General features: G+C 36.2%; 1 protein-coding gene across 1 annotated transcript in view; it reads left to right on the forward strand.

Moving 5' to 3' along the window:
- BRIP1 (BRCA1 interacting protein C-terminal helicase 1) overlaps positions 1–18,895 on the forward strand; it is a 73,219-nt gene extending 54,324 nt beyond the window's left edge. The window contains exons 16-24 of the mRNA XM_014952252.1: positions 3,127–3,239; positions 5,857–5,939; positions 8,469–8,795; positions 9,525–10,364; positions 13,079–13,152; positions 13,921–13,999; positions 16,337–16,558; positions 17,644–18,406; positions 18,465–18,895. Of these exons, the coding sequence (XP_014807738.1) occupies positions 3,127–3,239; positions 5,857–5,939; positions 8,469–8,795; positions 9,525–10,364; positions 13,079–13,152; positions 13,921–13,999; positions 16,337–16,558; positions 17,644–17,837 (1,932 nt within the window). The 3' untranslated portion in view covers positions 17,838–18,406; positions 18,465–18,895. The remainder of the gene's footprint in view (positions 1–3,126; positions 3,240–5,856; positions 5,940–8,468; positions 8,796–9,524; positions 10,365–13,078; positions 13,153–13,920; positions 14,000–16,336; positions 16,559–17,643; positions 18,407–18,464) is intronic.
- The last annotated feature ends 892 nt before the right edge of the window (positions 18,896–19,787 follow it).

The raw sequence follows: 19,787 nt of genomic DNA on the forward strand, positions 1-19,787 counted from the left end.
AGTGTAAATCCACTTTATGTGCTTATATATCCTTTGACTCCTGACTAAGTCTGAGTTTCTTCATGTGACGCAGTGTTACCACAGGGAACTTCTTTTATGTGGTTTATCAACACTTAAACAACATTCATTGTATAAGATTATATGTTGTTGTCGTCGTCAAAGAAAAACTTGTTTTGCTAATTTTGATTGCAAAATACACTTGAAAATTCTTTCGAATCGTAGCAGAAACTGCCTCAAAATACTTTTCCAAGTCATAAAAAAAAATATTTGTTCGTGGCATTTATTTTTTTGGTTGGTATTTCTCAGTTAATATTCCACAGTGGAAGATGTCGAAGTAATTAAGCATTCAAAGAAGGAGCAGTTAGCAGGTATAATGTTGTCAGACTGCACTTAATGTGAACGTGCCCGTGACCTCCCAGACAGATCAAAGCCTAATCTGTCTGACAGCTACAAGATGGCAGCACTTGCCACGGGCCTTCTGCCGCTGCTCGCCCAAGCTATTTGTCTGTAAAGCATGCCTCAGAGCTAAGGGTATATTTTTAAGGATGAACAGGTAAAAGTAAAAGGCTGTCTTTTGACATTTTAACTAATCCCTTCTAGCCTGTGGTTTACTGCGCATTTAGGATATTTGCTAGCAGGAGGGACTGGCTTTTTCACATATGTAACATGTCATTTTGAATCGGGCGTTGGGTTGATGCTTGATAATGTAAGAGTTATACAATGAAATAGATTCTGATTGCATTAAAATGACATGCCCTGGCCTTTTACCTTTAGTAGACTTCTAATGCAAACTGAACTCTCAGCGACGTAAGTTGTCATCTCGAGCTGAGACACCGTGGTTTAAGTGAGAAAACAGAATGTTTGTTTTCTGTTAACCCTGTTTAAAATTAAGAGAGAAAAGATAGGTTTTAGAGATACGTTACACATTTAGACCAAAAGAATATGGATTTTTTGTATCATTTGAGAGATGAGAGGCCGTTGTTGATGTGCAGTCCAAGCAGGATACATTTGCATAATGCTAACGTGGATTAGGAGAATGTAGAAGTAAAGTCATTTATTCACGGGGCAATGCAATACAATGCAGGGGACCTGACTGGCTTGGCTTCTCCTGTTCCTTCAGTGGTTTTATGCACTGAAATCTTAATTAATACCTTAAAAAAGGTTATTTTTATCACTATAAGACATGTGACTAGTTACTCTAATACTAATTACAGCCTGCTAGTGAAGTAAGAAACTTTTGGCTTCTTCTGTTACTTCAGTGGTTTTATGCACATGATTAAAAAAGGTAATTTTTATCAGTATAAGACACATGACTAGTTACTCTAATATTAATTACAGCCTGCTAGTGAAGTAAGAAACTGCGGTGAAGCTACGTTTGTTAGAATTGGCCAAAATCCTCCTGATAATGGAAATTCTTCTAAGGAGGAAATTGTTAGAAAACGTACCAGGACTAAACGACAAATGCAAATATGGTCAGGAATATATTGTCATTAGCAATGCTTTAAAGACTTTAATGAAATTTTCCAACATCATACCAGACAAATGCAAAGTATGGTCAGGAACATATTGTCATTAGCAATGCTTTAGAGACTTTAATGAAATTTTCCAACATCATACCTCATTTCAAATGGTGAGGAATACCCTTTTGTTTCCCCAGGTGGTATTTCCATTTGTAGAAATGCACAGAAAAGCTTAAGTTCCTTTTTAAAGAATGGTTTTAATGTTCACGAACCGTTCAGAAGGAATCATCTTCGGTTTTGAATATTACAAAGGAAACCTCACATGCCAGTCGATAAATTCTGAGTGACTGGAACAAATATTAAATCTGTGAAATCAAACTGAATTTACTTTCTGGCTGTAAAGATTGAATTTGTAAATTTGACAGGCAATTTAAAGGGCATAAGTACATAAAATAAAATTTCTTACCCAAATGCAACTTGAAAGTTACCTGTCAGAAGAGGTTAGAAGTCTGCTGGTTTCTCTCCTGAAGCGTGTCCTTTCACTTGTCAGTTTAGAAAGGTTAATACTGTACAAAAGAGCAACGGAAAGACCCTTTTTGGTGTAGTTTTGTGTTTGTTTATTTTAAAAAATATATTCAATCATCCCCTCTCCAAATAATAAATTCTCTTGATGCACACTGGAACATATATTAAATCATCTCCTCTCCCAATAATAATAAATTCTCTTGATGCACACTGGAACTGTGTATAATGTCAAAATACAAATTCTTGTTCAAATTCAGACGGGGCATTGGCTGTGTAGTTATCCATACGGTTAGGAAGGGGAGGCAGGGGATTTCTTGTGCAGTTGATATCGAGGAGATTGATTGAAGCAGGAGGAGAGAACGTTTTTAAAAAAAGGATGAGCGTGCCCTTTTCTGCCTTCCCCGAGCCTGTGGGCCTGCAGCCCTTCACTGCTGCCTGTGCTTCACATTCACCCAGTGAAACGTTGGTTTCCAAACTGTGGAAGGTGATGCCAAGCTCAGGATTTGAGCTGGTGTTGCTGGTGCTGGAACTTTGGCCAGACCACTCTGTCTCTCAAGTTTGTTCTTAGCTCCTGGAGAAGAAGGGGTTATATTTGCTTAACCCTCACTTGGGAAAGGTATGGTCTGGTCCCAGCGAGAGATTAGGAGTCAGCATTTATGATAAAGGAAGGATAAAGATATCCGTTGTATCATTTATTTCCAGATGAGCAAATAGAACTGTAGTTCCCTCACTTGGGAAAGGTATGGTCTGATCCCAGCGAGAGATTAGGAGTCAGCATTTATGATAAAGGAAGGATAAAGATATCCGTTGTATCATTTATTTCCAGATGAGCAAATAGAACTGTAGTCTAATCAGTCCATTTACTTGTATTGGGGTTTTTTTTGACAGATTATCCTTTCCTCACTAGCAGAGAGATTTGGTAAGTGTGTGCTTGTTGTGTTAATACATGTAAATCATTGGAATAGGTCACACGTTAGGACTAACTTGAGAAGGGTAAAAGCTGTAAAAATACACAATGGAAACACTGAAGCCCACTTTACATATTCACTTATTTAATCAACGTTTGCTTGTTTTCCCCTTTTAGAATATTTCCTTTTCAACGTCGTTGTTAAAAACCAATATTTTATGTTCTCTTCCTTAGGTTGAATTAAAGAGGAAATACAATGACCAGCACAAAAATACAAGAGGCCTTTTACCAGGGAGTCACTGGTATGAAATTCAAGCTTACAGGGCTCTGAACCAGGCCCTGGGAAGGTGAGATAAGCTGAACGTAATTAAAAATATATGTATTTGTAGAATTTTTTGTGTGTGTGTTATATCTTTAAGGATTAATTCCTCACTGTTAACACAGAGGTGATAAATCAGGCCAAAACCCTCACATTGCAGAAATCAGGTCTTCAGCTGTTCTTCTCAACATCATTATTAAAACCAATATTTTATGTTCTCTTCCTTAGGTTGAATTAAAGAGGAAATACAATGACCAGCACAAAAATACAAGAGGCCTTTTACCAGGGAGTCACTGGTATGAAATTCAAGCTTACAGGGCTCTGAACCAGGCCCTGGGAAGGTGAGATAAGCTGAACGTAATTAAAAATATATGTATTTGTAGAATTTTTTGTGTGTGTGTTATATCTTTAAGGATTAATTCCTCACTGTTAACACAGAGGTGATAAATCAGGCCAAAACCCTCACATTGCAGAAATCAGGTCTTCAGCTGTTCTGTGCTGGCAACTGTCTGGTTCTCACTGTTTTGCCTTTGAGTGTTGTTCTAATTCAGAGTTTTTGTTTTACATTCAGAATCCACTTTCGTTTGGTTGCAGATATTATTGCTTGTGGTCCAGTTATACAGAAAGGAAAGCATTTGCAGAGACAAGTAGTTCTTGAACTTACAAACCAAGTGAAAACTCCTGAGGTCTTTTCAAATGCACTAATCGTCCACACTCGCGGTGGGCTCAGAACAGTTGTTTGATGTTAAGGCTACAAGTATTTTTGAAACGAAGAAATATTGGGGTGGGGGGTGATTCTCAGCCCTTTACAAAAGGTCAATTCAATTATCATGCTCACTGATCTCTTTGCAGATTTAGCAGAAGTGGTATAGCTTATTTACTTGAATGAAAAAATTCCCCCAAATTTTATTAACAGTATAGAATTAATTCATCCTTCTCCCACAAAATTTATCATATACATAGATAGAGCTATCTATCATAGATGCCATACATCTGTCATAGAGGTACAGACATAGATTTATAGATAAGAGGAGAAATATCAGCTGGAAGACTCTGATTTGAATTAGACCGAATACAAACATGATGATATAAATACAGGATTAGAAAGAAAACTGAGAGAAACTAGTCTATGTAGTAAAATCTCATTGTAAATTCTTGTTACAGGTCTGACTTCTTAGATTAGACTTTGGAGAGTAAAAGCATTAGTTAAATAATTTTAAGAACAATTAAAGTGGTGAAATGCTAATAGTAAGAAATGAATTTGAGGTTTTGTCACTGTGAAATAAGTTTTAACTTAAATCTAGTTTTAGTGAAAACTGCCTACTTTATAATTTATCGTTTGAATGAAATTATGCTGGTCTAAAGTTAAGTGGAGAGAATAGACTTCCATTCTGATACAAATATATGAATTGTCTATAATACCATTAGGCTAAGCTGTCAGTAAACTGAGCTTTGGCAAAGGATGACAGCGTATGATGACTATTTTTATAAAAGCAGAGCAGCGCACTAAGCCGATACCGAGTTAATAGTAGGCAGGCAAAGCTGCTTACTGCAGACATGCCTGGGGGGACAGAAGGGAGCAGAAGCCTTCCAGTTTGGCACTTTTCTCTTAATTTAGTGCTGTTACATTAGATGAAGTAACTATATGAAGTAATTGTATGAAATGAAATAGCAGCCTTTGGGAATATAACTGCTGGGGTGTGTGGCCAGGTGACAGTCACACCATGAATTCCTTGCAGTCCTACTTTTTCTGAAAGTGTAGGATATGTCTCTAGTGGGCATAGTTCATTGAAACTATGACTTAAAACAGTTATTAAAGCAATTACAAAAATGAGAAGTTGGAAGAAATCTGTTTCTTAAAGATGTTTTGGTACATTTTCTTATCATGGAGAGACTTCAAATATAATATTTCTTTGAAGAGTCAGCCTTGTTGCTCCCATTTTACACCCTGACTCTGACACACTTGGGCTTTTATGTACATTTGTAAACATCATCTTTAACAGTTGTCCTCTTCTTATACAATTGGGATAATAATCCTAAACTGTTACTGACAGATTCTTTTCCATATTTCATTTCTATTATTGCTGTTCTTTAATAGCTCTTTTTTCTGGCAGGCAGTGGAGGACCATAGCTCTTTTTTCTGGCAGGCAGTGGAGGAATCCGTGTTAAAAATAATATCAGTGCATGTAAAGTGCCTATTGGATTATTTCTGTAGGCCTCTAACAACTGAATTATGAACTCAACAGTATCACTCACAGCTTCAGGCTGTAGCATTATTCATTTTGTTACTAAAGGCAGTTAGGAATAACATACCGCTTAGTTATTTGAAAACTGTTTGCGATTACATGAGTCCATTTTATTTTCTTTTACACTTTTAGAGTGGGAAATAAATGTGATATGGTTGATTAGTTGCTAAATATTTATGTGGGTTCTTTTTAAATTTACCTTTTTTGTATAGTAAATTTAAGAAGAATTAAGAAGAAAATTAACCTTCCATGACATCCATAACAATTTTTAATGCAAAACAGTAGGAGAGAACCTCCTCTATATACTTGCATATTGCAATCCCTGTTGTATGATCCCCACAGTGTTTTGCCATGTGCACTCTAACTACATATACACTCCTTTTTGTTGCTCACTTCTAGGTGTATAAGACACAGGAATGACTGGGGTGCTCTTATTTTAGTTGACGACCGCTTCCGGAATAACCCTAATAAGTACATAACTGGTAAGCTGTAAAAATCTTTCTGGGAAAGATCCTAATATTAATAAATAGGGGAAAATTAAGATTACAGAAATATGGTTGTACAAATACAGGTGAGTAGGAAAAGTCATAATCAAATGTATCCATTGAACTCAGAATTGTGCAGTTGAAATTGAAAACTTCAGAACTGTGCCCTGGTGTATTGCTATTTCATTAAATATACTGAAACATGTTGATACCAGGATTCAGTCTATTTAATTTCATTCCCCTTTTGGATATCCAGGTGCTGATATAGAAATGTCAGGATGCAGAATTTTAGAATTTTCTTAATATGTGACCTATAAAACCTTAAGGACTCTTGATCATTGCATATGAAATATATATAATGTGCGTAGGCAGTTGTGTGCGTGTGGATATATATTTATGTATTAAAAAAAGTAGTCACTAGATTTTTATTTGGACTTTGGGTAAGTCTCTAGTGAATGTATACTTTTAGTCTATAGGGAGCTTTAATGCTTAGGGTTTGCAGTCTGGATTTAACATCCTGGCTTTTTAGGTAAGAACAGGTAAAGGTTGTACCATTCCTATTACGGAACCACTAAGTATTCAATATGCAAAAAGTATTTTCTGTTCATAGTTTTATACTCGCTAGAAATAATTGCAGATAAACTACATGGTGCATGCTATCTTAAATACTATTTAAAAAAAAATCAAAAAAGAAATTGTTTAGGAATGCATTCTGTATCCTTGTTTGTGCCTTGTTCAGAGGAGATGGGCACAAAGCTGATGTAAACAGCTAATGCTGCAGAGTAGTCAGCAGGTGGAGCTCAGCTGCTGTGATACAACTCAGACCCTGTTCCAACATGTCTGTTTCTACTAAAAATACATCTAAATTGTTTAAGTAAACAGGCATAACACATACAGTAATACAAATAATCTTTATCTTCCCGATTTGGTACGATCGGTACTGTTTCTAAAAAGTAAAACTTCACAGAAGAATCAAGTTTTCTGGGTTTGTTTTGTTTTTTTTAATTGATACTAAAAGAATATTTAAATGGGTTTTAAAACACTTTTTTTAAAAACCAAGAAAGCTAGTTTTTACGTCACTCTTGTGTGTTTCAGCATCATCTAAACACCTGTTGTGCTCAAGGCACCTGGTATTTGAGAATTTTTAAAATGATTGCAGTATAAGAGCATATTGCATTATATTTTAGCTATTGGGCAGTTGCGATTGTTTCTGAATATCTGAGTTACTGTTGCTTAATCTGAAATAAAACTGTTAAAGCTTCATTATATTCTAATTTTTGTCAGACCCTGTCAGTATGATAATAAATTGCTGTAGTTGCTTTTTAATAATTAATGATAACAGGCAAAATGAACATCCAGGCATAAAAGAAATATGATGTTTTTGCAGTGCAGCAGTTGGAACTTCAAAAAGTATCGGTAAGAAAGGCGAAGGCCTTTTAACAGAAAAGAATAATATTGTTAATATTACTCATAAAAATACTACCATTGATTAAATCAAGTTCCTAGCCCTGGAAAGGAAGCCAAACATTATCTTACTTTCATGAGCAACTTGAAAATCTCTATGGGTCTGTCTATGCATATATAGAAGTGTTTCCAACATTAGGGTAATATTTACTGATGTGGAATATCTGGTATAGACGGTGTGGTTTTATATCTTCACGATTTGGAACGATCAGTACTGTTTCTAAAAAGTAAAACTTCACAGAAGAATCAAGTTTTCTGGGTTTGTTTTGTTTTTTTTAATTGATACTAAAAGAATATTTAAATGGGTTTTAAAACACTTTTTTTAAAAACCAAGAAAGCTAGTTTTTACGTCACTCTTGTGTGTTTCAGCATCATCTAAACACCTGTTGTGCTCAAGGCACCTGGTATTTGAGAATTTTTAAAATGATTGCAGTATAAGAGCATATTGCATTATATTTTAGCTATTGGGCAGTTGCGATTGTTTCTGAATATCTGAGTTACTGTTGCTTAATCTGAAATAAAACTGTTAAAGCTTCATTATATTCTAATTTTTGTCAGACCCTGTCAGTATGATAATAAATTGCTGTAGTTGCTTTTTAATAATTAATGATAACAGGCAAAATGAACATCCAGGCATAAAAGAAATATGATGTTTTTGCAGTGCAGCAGTTGGAACTTCAAAAAGTATCGGTAAGAAAGGCGAAGGCCTTTTAACAGAAAAGAATAATATTGTTAATATTACTCATAAAAATACTACCATTGATTAAATCAAGTTCCTAGCCCTGGAAAGGAAGCCAAACATTATCTTACTTTCATGAGCAACTTGAAAATCTCTATGGGTCTGTCTATGCATATATAGAAGTGTTTCCAACATTAGGGTAATATTTACTGATGTGGAATATCTGGTATAGACGGTGTGGTTTTGTAGTAACACTTTCTTTTTTTTTTCTTCTTCTTTTTGCTTTCTTTTTCTTAGGATTATCTAAATGGGTTCGTCAGCAAATCCAGCCTGTAGTAACACTCTCTTCTTTTTCTTTCTTCTTTTTGTTTTCTTTTTCTTAGGTTTATCTAAATGGGTTCGTCAGCAAATCCAGCACCACGAGAAGTTTGCCAGCGCGCTTGAGTCCTTGCGTGCGTTTGCTGTAAGGAACCTGAAAGGTGTTGCTGGTCCCTCAGAGTGCAGTGGTGAATTTCTCCACCTACCTTCAAATTCAAAAGACCTGTCACAAGCCTCTCAACAGGATGCAACTATTCATCTCTCACCAGATGTTCCTGCTAAAAGTGAGGAGCAAAATCTGTTTTCAGAAATTAATTCTGCTGCAACCATCAGTTCAGTGAATGCTACAGCATCCAATCAGCCAAGTAATGTCATGACAACAATGAAACCAAGTATGTTCATGTCCTGTGGAAAAAACTTCATTAACAACTTTCAATGTGAAGTTGTATCTTTTTCTAGAGAAACAAACGGTTTTTAAAATTACAGAAGTGCTGTGGTGCAAAATGATAATTATTCACAAATATGTATGAGCTGTGCTCAACAGACTAATCTTCATTCCGTCTGCTTGTCTTAAAACAATTGATAATGTTTGATAAGTTTATAGTGCAATCAAAAATGTTTCCACTCAAATTTCTTTTCAAAATTACGAAAAGAATTTAAGATATATATCAAACACATAAAGATTAGCGTTATTGCAAGATGAGTGCCTTGGTTCAAGCTACATCTGTTGTTTCAACATGAGACACCTTTCATATCATCTCTTCTGGTACCAGCTTTACAAGTAAATATCTATCCATTCCTAAATTTTAGGAAATCTTATGACTTCATTTTGGGCAACAAAGATGTAAATAACGTAAGAGCACATTAATAAAAAAATACAAATTTTAAACCCAGTCGTACTTTAACTTTACACACGCCAGTTAATCTATTGATTTAATTAAGACAATTCACGTGCAAAGATAGTTGTAACATCTGGGCTTTTGTTTGTATTGGATCTTAATGACTGTCATAAAGTAACTGTAAACCTAATAAAACAGTGGTAATTTTGATGTACTAAACATGCAGTAAATCAGTGGGGGGAAGGCATATACAATTAATTAATGTTTTGTGATTTTTCACAGGTGGCCAGAAAGTTGATGTACAGAGTCATTCTCACCATGTAACACAACGAAGAAAACATATGGACTCGACACCCAAAATGCCAGCAACTAAAATAGAGAGAGAAAAACAGAATGGTTGGACTAATTCTGATACTGGGAAAGAACATTGCTGCCTTAAACCACTGACTTCAACACCTTTGCCTGTAGCAAAGAGCTGCGCGTCCACAGCGAGTAGCAAACAAAAGAATGTGAATAGGGGCAGTGAACTTATTGACAGTGTAAATCAATGCCAGTCATTAATTTCAGAACATAAACCCAGTGTGCCAGAGTCACGTTTGGAAACAACTCATTTTGCAGTTACAAATACTGAGGCTCCAGTTGCTGAAGTGCATTCTGATGGGCTACAGCTTCAAGTTGAGCCCTGCCGTGAGTTCCGTTCAGCAGAAGGAAAATCTGAACTTTCAAAGTTAAACGTGTCTGCAGGAGCTGAGGATGAGGATGAGAGTATCTACTTCACACCAGAACTCTATGATGATGCAGAATCAGAGGAACAGAAAATCGAACCACAGGTTCCATCCTGTCATACAAATGAGAATCTGATTGAATGTGGAAATTCCACAGTCGCTGATGATCTTTTTGCAATCAACTCCTCAGAAACACTAAGCGTGACTAAAAATAAGATTGATGATGATGATGGTGGCAGAAGCGCACATTTACATGGAATAATGGAAACTGAGGGGAGTAAGAATAGTGCAGTGAATAAAGTAGAGATGAATAATGGAGTAGAAGCAGAGCAGGTAGCATCTCAGGAGATGGACACCAAGAAACGGAAAATCAGTCTTTCCAGATCACGAAATAAAGGTGTGTCATCTTTTCTATTGAACAATAGCAGCATTTAGGGACAGCTGCTGTAGGAAAGGTAGTGAGCAGTCTTTACAGAATTGCCTCACACGAGAGCAGGGATGCCTTTCAAGTTCTCATTTAATAGATGCTACTATCAGACTCGAGTTTTCATTATACTTTTTTGGTTTTCACTGTGGAGGTTATACAACGTGCAGTTTTCCATAGATATAATTCAGATTCTTCATCATAACTCTGTGGCGAAAGGACATCATGTGTGGAAATTCTAAATAAAAGCCCAAGTAGCGTTTGACTTGTAATTGTAGGCTGAGGAGGTTTGTCTATTACAGATTTAATTAATCCATAATTAAATACAATCAAAAATTGGGTTTTTCTCAGAAAGCAAAACACCCATGTAATCAGATTACGGTTTTCTGCATTTCTTAGGGCTTTTTTTATAAACTAAATATGCAGAACAGCACATTTGCAGATCAAGTAATATGATAGATTGAGCCCAGATACTGAAATAGCTTTATTCTTCAGAACTTTGTTTCCCTCAAATTTCTTTTGGGAAGATGTTTATCAGGAGCTGTGGGTAGCAGTATTTGAACATTTTGATATTTGATGATGAGAGGCTTCGTCAGAGATCTTTATTTTTTTATATATATATAAAAGTTGAAGTTTCTTTAAAATTTCCTTTTGTGAGAGGGTCTAATTTCTTTTGGTCAGGTTCTGTATGTATTCATATTGAAGTGTGTACTCATGTGCCCTACAAATGCATTTTCTCTGCAATGTAAATTTGTACATAAAGGTCTTTAAATCTTCCTCAGTCTACTTTTTTCTTTTTTTTTGGAGGTATTTTAAACATTTCTCTTGTTTCTTGCAATCAAAACAGCCAGGATTTTTCTGTAATAAAACATACTATGCCTGACTTTTCAAGAAAAGACTGTCCATTTCCATCATATATTGATGTGAAGATGTAGGATTTTTATAATCTTGTGGTTCATAAGTATTTGTATTTTTTGACTGAGAGCAGAGATTAAATTGTGAAGTGGTCATTTTTCATGGAAGTTCATCTAAAGAACATTCTGATGTCCACCCCTACAGAGCTGTGAATGTGTTCAAATCAATGGGATTTAAATTGTATCCTTTCTTTACACAATAAATGCATCCTTTATAAAATTAGATACTCTGTTTGCAAGAATGGTAAGAATACTGCTGAATTTCTGCGTTAGGCCTTATCTTGCAGTACTTGGCACAAGGCATTTGGTTAAACTTTTTATTGTACTGATGCCACCTAAGAATGATGTTTTCTTGGTTTAGGTTTCCTGGTATCGCTCAATCATTTGATGCTGATGGTTTTGAACTAGTTGACAGGGCAGAAGCAGGCTCTGATATTGACAGCAGTGTAAACATATGACATATCTCTATAGAAAAAATACTTAATTTAGACTGAAGTAACTGATTGAATAGCAGGACTTCGCGTGGGCATGGTTCTGTTTGGAACTGGCTTTGGGACTAGGAAAAGTCCCAAATCCCAGTAAATTCTGGGGCAGCCTCTGGCAGCTGACTTTGCAGCTACACTCCCAAGAGCTGCCCAGCCTGATCCTCCTGAGTCTCTGATGGCTCAGTTTTCTTAAAACAGGTCTTCTGCATCAAACCACCTTTTATGTTTACGTATATCTAAATAGATACTAGAAATCACTTAAGCTTTGAGGCTTGTCTGCTCATCTCACAGACCACAACCCCTTATTTGTCTTTCAGAAGATTTGTCTGTCTTTAAATCCGTATCTTTAAAAAAAAAAAAAAGAAAATCCATCTTCCTTTCCTTATCTGGAGCAGATTGCTCCTTTCTTGATCTTGTGTTGCATCTTACTTTGATTAGAAATCCTTTAAGACATGGCCTTCATGTCAAATATTTTGCTTTGGTTTACATCATCTATATTTTATATAAAATTATTCTTTAACCGATTTTTTTTTTTTAAAAATATGTATTGAAATTTCAGCATTTGGCCTACTAGATACTCGATTTTCCTTGAAAAATCTCTATCCACAAATTCCCCAGACTCCAATCCTGACAATAACTGTGTTGCTTGGGGCAACTGATGGCTAATAATCCTTTGTGTTACTGCTGGGGTTTGGGGGGTAAGGGAGGGACAGTTTCTTTTAGAACTGATAGCTAATAATCCTTGTGTTACTCCTGGGTTTTGGGGGGTAAGGGAGGGACAGTTTCTTTTACTGCAAAACCCGTGTAAATTCAATCTTAATTTGTCTTTATGTCTAACTAACTATGATATTAAATATGTTTGTGGTAAGAATATTCTATATTTTTGTAGTTAATATCTTTATGGTGATTCCCAATTTTAAATTAAGAACTGTGCTGTCCAGCTTGCAAATAGAAGAGCAGGGAAGTCAATGCACTTTGATATAATAATATGATCTCTTCCATTTCTTTATGTCTAACTAACTATGATGTTAAATATGTCTGTGGTAAGAATATTCTTTATTTTTATAGTTAATATATTTATGGTGATTCCCAATATTAAATTAAGAACTGTGCTGCCCAGCTTGCAAATAGCAGAGAAGGGAAGTCAATGGACCAACTTTCCTACAATTATTTGTTTTGACTTCCCAAATCTATAAGAACTAAATTACTGAAAAGCCCTTTCACACTTTGATATAATAATATGATCTCTTCCATCTAAAATAATCATAAAATCTTGAATTTATTAAAGGCTTGAAAGTTCAGAGACGATGCAGAAGAAGAAAAGCTCCAGTTAGGCAAAGTGGCTACACCTGTGAAAGAAAGGTACCCTGTGGATAGAATAAAGGACCTGGTTTAAGTGGCTGCTGTTGAATGTTAAGGTGCAAGGGAGATAAGCACAATTTATTATATAATCTTTTAAGTTAAATAGTACAGATGAAATAGCTTATTCATGGTCTGCTTGGTTTGCTCTATGTCTCTGCGATTCACACACTCAAAAGATACCTTTGTTTTCTCATGGGAAACAAAAAAGCTGAGTATTTTCAAGCCCTGTTAGCACAGGTAGAAGATATGGACTGTCAAACTCATTACAGTTGTGATTCCTGATTCAATATAAGCAGTGCTTCCGATTTCTGATTGGTACCGACTTTTTAGGGCAGGGTTTGCAAAGTGTAAGAATATAATTGAGCTGAAACTCAATGAGAGTTGGGCACCTGCCCTCCTTTGGGCTCCTTTGCAAAATTCCAAACTAGATCTGGGAGTTGGGCACCTGCCCTCCTAGGCTCCTTTGCAAAATTCCAAACTAGATCTGTGATAGTCTGGAGCATTATCAACTATAAAATCTCTCATATTTTATATGAAAATATTTCTAGTTAAGTTAGGTTAACCCTTTTTAGCATAGTGTGTGTTTTAATTATTAGCTGATATAAATGACAAACATCGATTCAAGTAGATTTCTTTGAGTATTTCAAGTACTATATTTTTCTGAAGCAGTTTTGATATATTCCTTTGTGTTTATAATTAAATGCTTCAATCTGCCTAGTTGCTATATGCAAACTAGTATTGACATGAATTTGCATATTGTCTTGTTAGAAGGAAACACGCCACCAGCCTTGCAAGAAAGGACTTTATTGTATTGTCTGTGGAGCTGAAATACTGCCAAAAGCAGAGGGTAAGATACTCGTGACTGGTCATTTGTTTCAGGCTGGGAATGACAGAATTTTTAATCCATCATTTTACTTTCACAGCTTTGGATACTGGAGGGATATTTTGGAATAATTGGTTAATTTCTCTACTGGATATGGTAACTAGGTAAATAGGTTGTTGTTAATGCACTGGAGATGAGCAGAAAATCTTTTTGGGGGAAGAAAGCGAGAGTTGTTACAATAACATGACTATTTTTACTTGGCATTTCAGTGAAAATAAGTTAATGTGATCTCTTTCTGGCATATTCCTGTTGCTTGATTCAGTGGTCCTGATTCATTGACCTATCTAGAAGCACAATGGGAGGCAGACTAGTATTATTTAAGAGTTAACTGAAAGCAACTGCTCCTGGTGATACAGGAGCCTGAAAGAAATTATTTGTAACGTAGTGGCGCGTTCACTGGGGTATGTTCCTTCTCAGGATTAGGTGTTAATTTGCTACCAGTTGCTGTGAGAAGTCTGGTAATATTTTGGCACAGTAACTCTGTGAATCTAATGCATGTTTTAACAAAACTATCAAAAGTTGTATTGAAAAAAAAAGACAACCTGTTTGATCACACTTGTTCTTCAATATGTAACCTATTAATACCTGGTATTAATTTAGTTTGGTTTTTAGTCCTCGGTTGACCCATTGTATGAAATGTGGATTATATGTTCTTGGAAATTGTCTCTGCAGTTTTGTGAGGCTCTTTAATTTGGAAAGCTCTACAAGCTGATAATGGTTATTGTTCTTCAATATGTAACCTATTAATACCTGGTATTAATTTAGTTTGGTTTTTAGTCCTCGGTTGACCCATTGTATGAAATGTGGATTATATGTTCTTGGAAATTGTCTCTGCAGTTTTGTGAGGCTCTTTAATTTGGAAAGCTCTACAAGCTGATAATGGTTAATAACAACTCTGCTACTTTTTAAAATGTACTCTATCTTCAGGCTACTGGGCCATGGGTGGTAATGACCTAATTACAAAATCATTGGTTATATGCAGAAACAATTAGATATAGACACTTACTACACTTAAACAACATATAAAACTTTGTTCTTCAGGAGAATTCAGGAAAGATTTAACTGGTCCCAGGTTTTAGAAATCTGAAGGTTAGATGACATTTGCTTCTGTGTTCCTTGTGAGTATGTCTCAGGACCTTGAAAGCCAGCCAGAATGCTACATTTTTAGGAGGTGCTAGAAGTGATACGGAGGTTGAAATGGAGAGGTGTGTGTTAGACACAGCAGAGACCTGTTTCTTGATCAAAGTCTTGTTCACAGCAGCCCCTATGTTATGGGACCCTTAGAAAACACCTCCCCTTCTCTAAGATCCCTTCCACTGCCCCAAAAGCTCATCAGTTGATGAAGCCAGCATGGAACTGGTATCAAAGAAGTGACACTACCAAAAAAAAAATGCCAGCCCTCTCAAAGTCATCTTCTTTGGCCATAGAAGTGAGGGAGGCCACGCTCAGTAGGCAGGAACTGTGAGCTAGTGGTTCATGACTCCATTGTGTCATGTACTGAACCCAACATGGGGTCGTGAAGCTAGACCAGATGATGTTTGGATCAGAAGAAATCAAGAAAGGGCAAGTCTCCTCTTCTGCAAACCAAACCTGAGCCTGAGGGAGAGTGGGAGATACCTCTATTGCTTCTGGACCTATTAAGGTGATATGGCAGCTAGCAAAGTCCATGTTGCCTTAGGGGTAAAGAAAGGGAGGCCCAGGCGATGGAGGCCACTTGTTGCCCCTCTCCTTTCCTAGATCAGACTTGTGTAATCTCATCAGTAGACTTTAATTCATTCTCTTAATATTGATTTATCAGCATCATCATGTCTTTGCAATTTGGTATAGAATCCGTGAAATGGAATGCCATGTATTAAATGGAAGCGTTGTGAATCGCTGAGGTGCTTTAATGCCTGCAGTTACCAAGGTGTCCCTCGTCAGCGGGGAGTTTTATGCTGTGTAAACTGAATCTCAGATGTCAGTTGATTGATGAAAGTTGAAAAATCTGCCACAGTTTGAAGAAAATGAAAAATAAATGACTTTATTCAAAATGGATTCAAACTCGCTGGTCAATTTGGGAGTAATAACAAGGGGAAAATTATCTGTTGAAAAGTAAATTTTGGACACATTAAAAAATTTAAATAAGGCCTTCTTCCAAGGTCCATTTGCATCAATAAAAGTCTTTTCACTGACTTCGGCGGGTATTGGATCGGGGCCTAAATTACCATCTTGTAAATGTGGAAAGTTTGCAGTATGTTGGAACAGTACTGTATTCAAACTCCATGTATATATAAGTCTTACACCCCACTTCTTGAATTATAGGAATTTTGAGAAAAGCTTGCTACAGTAATATTGAACTGCAAATAATCTGGAAACTCTTCAGAAATACTAATATAAGAAGTAAAGAATCCATTAATAATTGTATGTGTGAACTAGATGCCATTTCAGAAGATGATAATACAATGTTGGTCATCTCAGATGCTGCAAGTCTTAGTCATCTTAAAGAAACTTTGAAGGTTTATCAGATGCCAGTGAAAAGTGAAGGTAAATCTTACTGATTACTGATAAATGCCACCTAATATTTGTCAAGTCCTTTAGCTTTAAATTAAACACAACACATTGTTTTCTTTCATTTCCTGCAGAAGTTTTTGGGGTTTGGTAACGTGTTTTTATCTCTTGATCTATGTCTGAGATCTCCTCCTACGAAGAGGACCAGTACAAGTCTCTTGCCCCACTACTTCTTACTCTCAAAAATAGCTCTATACAGGGTTTGCAGATATTTTTAATGGAAAGCTTTTTTAAGTCAAGAAAAACACATGAGCTTTCAAAAAGACTATAACAAGTCTTTCGTTAAATTGTTACATGAGATGTTCAAAACTGTACCAAAGCTTTGTTATAATGGTTTCCTTATTAGGTTATTTCCTCTTTGTAAGGGACATTGAATACCACGTTACAAATCACATATTTTACCTGTGTTCTTCTCTGTTAACAATTGGCAGAGTGTAGTTGCTGCAAACATTGTTTTCTTTTTTGTGTCAGTAAGGTCTTGGTATTGATTTTTGCCTACTCATTGGTCAATAATTGTTTGTTTAACCAAACCCTGATGATGTTTACTAGTTTACCCTCCACTCCCAGATTTCTTGGGTCCTCACCTGTTATTCTGATCAAAAAGAAAAGATAAAGATAATAACAGAATCATTTACATTTCTTACAACAAATTAAAATCTGTCAGTTGGAGGTGTATACTCTCCAGCCCCAGTGGTTAAAGGAGGGCTCTGCAGAAGAAATGTTTTTAATATGAAGTGTTTCCATGTGTCAGAGCAGGGAATGTGTAACCCTTCAGCAGCATTCAGGTGACAGAGACCAAATCTAAAGTACTTACTTTTGTTTGTGTCTGGCTGGTTCTGGTGTTAGGATGGCACAATTCATCATATGTGGGTTTTTGTCACAAGGGCTCCTACTTTAGAAGTTTCAGAGGCTGCAGAGATGAGTAACCATTCTTTACCATGTTACTTTCTGGCAAAATAAAAGATCACAAGTTGCACTTCTCCTATCAAAATGGAATGTTTTATCTGTTTTAAAGTATCTCTTGATATCTATGTAAAGCAATTTTTCTTTCTTTTTGAAAGACCTGAATGCCAGTTTATCTTTAAATGCTATTTGGAACGAGAAGGAACATTCTCTGACAAGTTACTTGCAGTGCAGGAGCTGCGTCCTTCAGTCAGTGTGTCCGTGTCCTTTGATAGGAGCTGAGGTTACTCATTTCAATAATAAAGTACAGTCATGGGTAAGTGAAATTAGTTTATTTTGTATATTAAAATGATTACTGAATTACTTTTATAGGAACTATTAAAACACCATTTCTGTAAAGGTAGAATGAAAATTTTATTTTATCTATGTGAATTGTATGTGATTCATCTAATTTCTGCCACAGAGATTTGAAGCTGTTCTTAAGAGCAGAGTTCAGGTCACTTTAATAGATTTGTAATTGTCTATACCTAATTTGATGCAGTCTCTACAGTGTTACATCTTATGAAAAGGGGTAGGAAAATGGGCAGCAGCTATCCATGTCTTCCACGAAAGGAAAAGCAGAACAAAACGTATTTGCACAAGTGATAGAATCAGACTTGAATTTTCAGACATGGAGTTTTATGTTATTTGTGGCACTAGCAAAAATGTTAATCAGACCCTGATGGATGAACAAAGACAAGGTCTAAAGGAGTCAACAGGAAGAAATTTTCTTTTTTATAGGTATTGTATTTCCAACAATATTAGCAAACTACATTCTCAATAGAATTCTTTGAAATCTAGACAAGAAAGCGATGTGTTCTTTTACTGTACTCTAATGGCTTAGTTTAAGATAAAAGGCTCCATCCTGAATGAACTGTGCAGGTAACTTAGTTTAAGATAAAAACAGAGGGTGAGGCTCCATCCTGAATGAACTGTGCAGGTAACCTTAGGATACCTATGCCTTTCCTGAATTTATTCTGTGGATATAAATTTAATTGAATTTAATTAGAGATTTTTGAGAGTAAAGCTTTGCCAAAAACTGAATACAATCCTTACGTTTTGGCCTCTCTGCATCATTATCAAGTGTACAGGCTGTTTGAAATGCACTGTATGACAGTGTGACGATGGAATAGAATTTATGAATCATTATATGCCATGAATGTTGGCATTTCAAACACTATTGGGAAGATTTCATGGTATTTTAGCATTCATTTAATATCAAAGATAATGAGATGTTACATTGAGGGAATGTATACTGCAAGAATATGAAATAATGGGTTCCTCTGAGGTATAGCGAACTGATTTCTTGTTTTACCTTTTTAATAGTCTTTTTCTGTACATTTAAAGCAAGGGGCTCTGTAAGACTGCCAGGGAATGGTAAACTGATTTCTTGTTTTATCTTTTTAATAATCTTTATCTGTACATTTAAACAAGGGGCTCTGTAAGACTGCCAGGGAATGGGAAGTTTTGTGTTCCTCTTCTTTGTTGTTTCCCATGAGTGGCTGTGCAAACTGCAGCAGCTTATTCACATCAGGTGGGCAACCAAAGAGGGGACTGGCTGCCTCTCAGCCCAGGTCTGTTGTTTCCCATGAGTGGCTGTGCAAACCACACACCAGCAGCAGCCCATGAAGTGGGCAACAGAAGAGGGGACTGGCTGCCTCTCAGCCCAGGTGCATCAATAGAAATGTGGAATCAGCTGGTATTGGCTTTAAAGTGTTGTGTTTTTATTAGTGTAAAAGAAACAAGTTTTATGTTCTTAGCCTACCCGTAGGTTTAAATTCTCCCTCTGTTTCTTTTAGCTAGCAAGACACTGTTAATTGCTGCAGGTTTTCTGAGTAAGTCTCTTCCTTCCCTATTCTTTCCTTATATTCTGTTTCTATCCACTAGAAAGAAATCTCAGTGAACTTGTAGGCCTGGAAGAGCAACACAGGCTAAAAAAGACCACATCTGGCTTTGGGGAGCCGTTCTGAGAGCTTGGGGCTTTCAGTAGAGAGTCATCTAATCTCTTAATGCAGGCCTTTGTTTCAAAAAGGGGCTTGGGGAAAAAAAAATACCCCGTCATCTTCAATAGACCTGTGAAACGATTGTCAGAACTGGCATCTCTGCTTTGGATCCGTTGCAAACTGTGTGCCCTGTGTCTACGTTAATATCCCGGGTGACTTGAGTGGGAGAGGAAGGAGGCTACTATTTTTTATTGAGGTTTTTTTGTGTGTGTTGTGTGAAAATAATGTTACTTATTTAGAAAAGTGGAGTGGACTGGGGA

The sequence above is a fragment of the Calidris pugnax genome, unplaced genomic scaffold (genome assembly GCF_001431845.1).
Source record: "Calidris pugnax isolate Ruff unplaced genomic scaffold, ASM143184v1 scaffold45, whole genome shotgun sequence".
Taxonomy (NCBI): domain Eukaryota; kingdom Metazoa; phylum Chordata; class Aves; order Charadriiformes; family Scolopacidae; genus Calidris; species Calidris pugnax.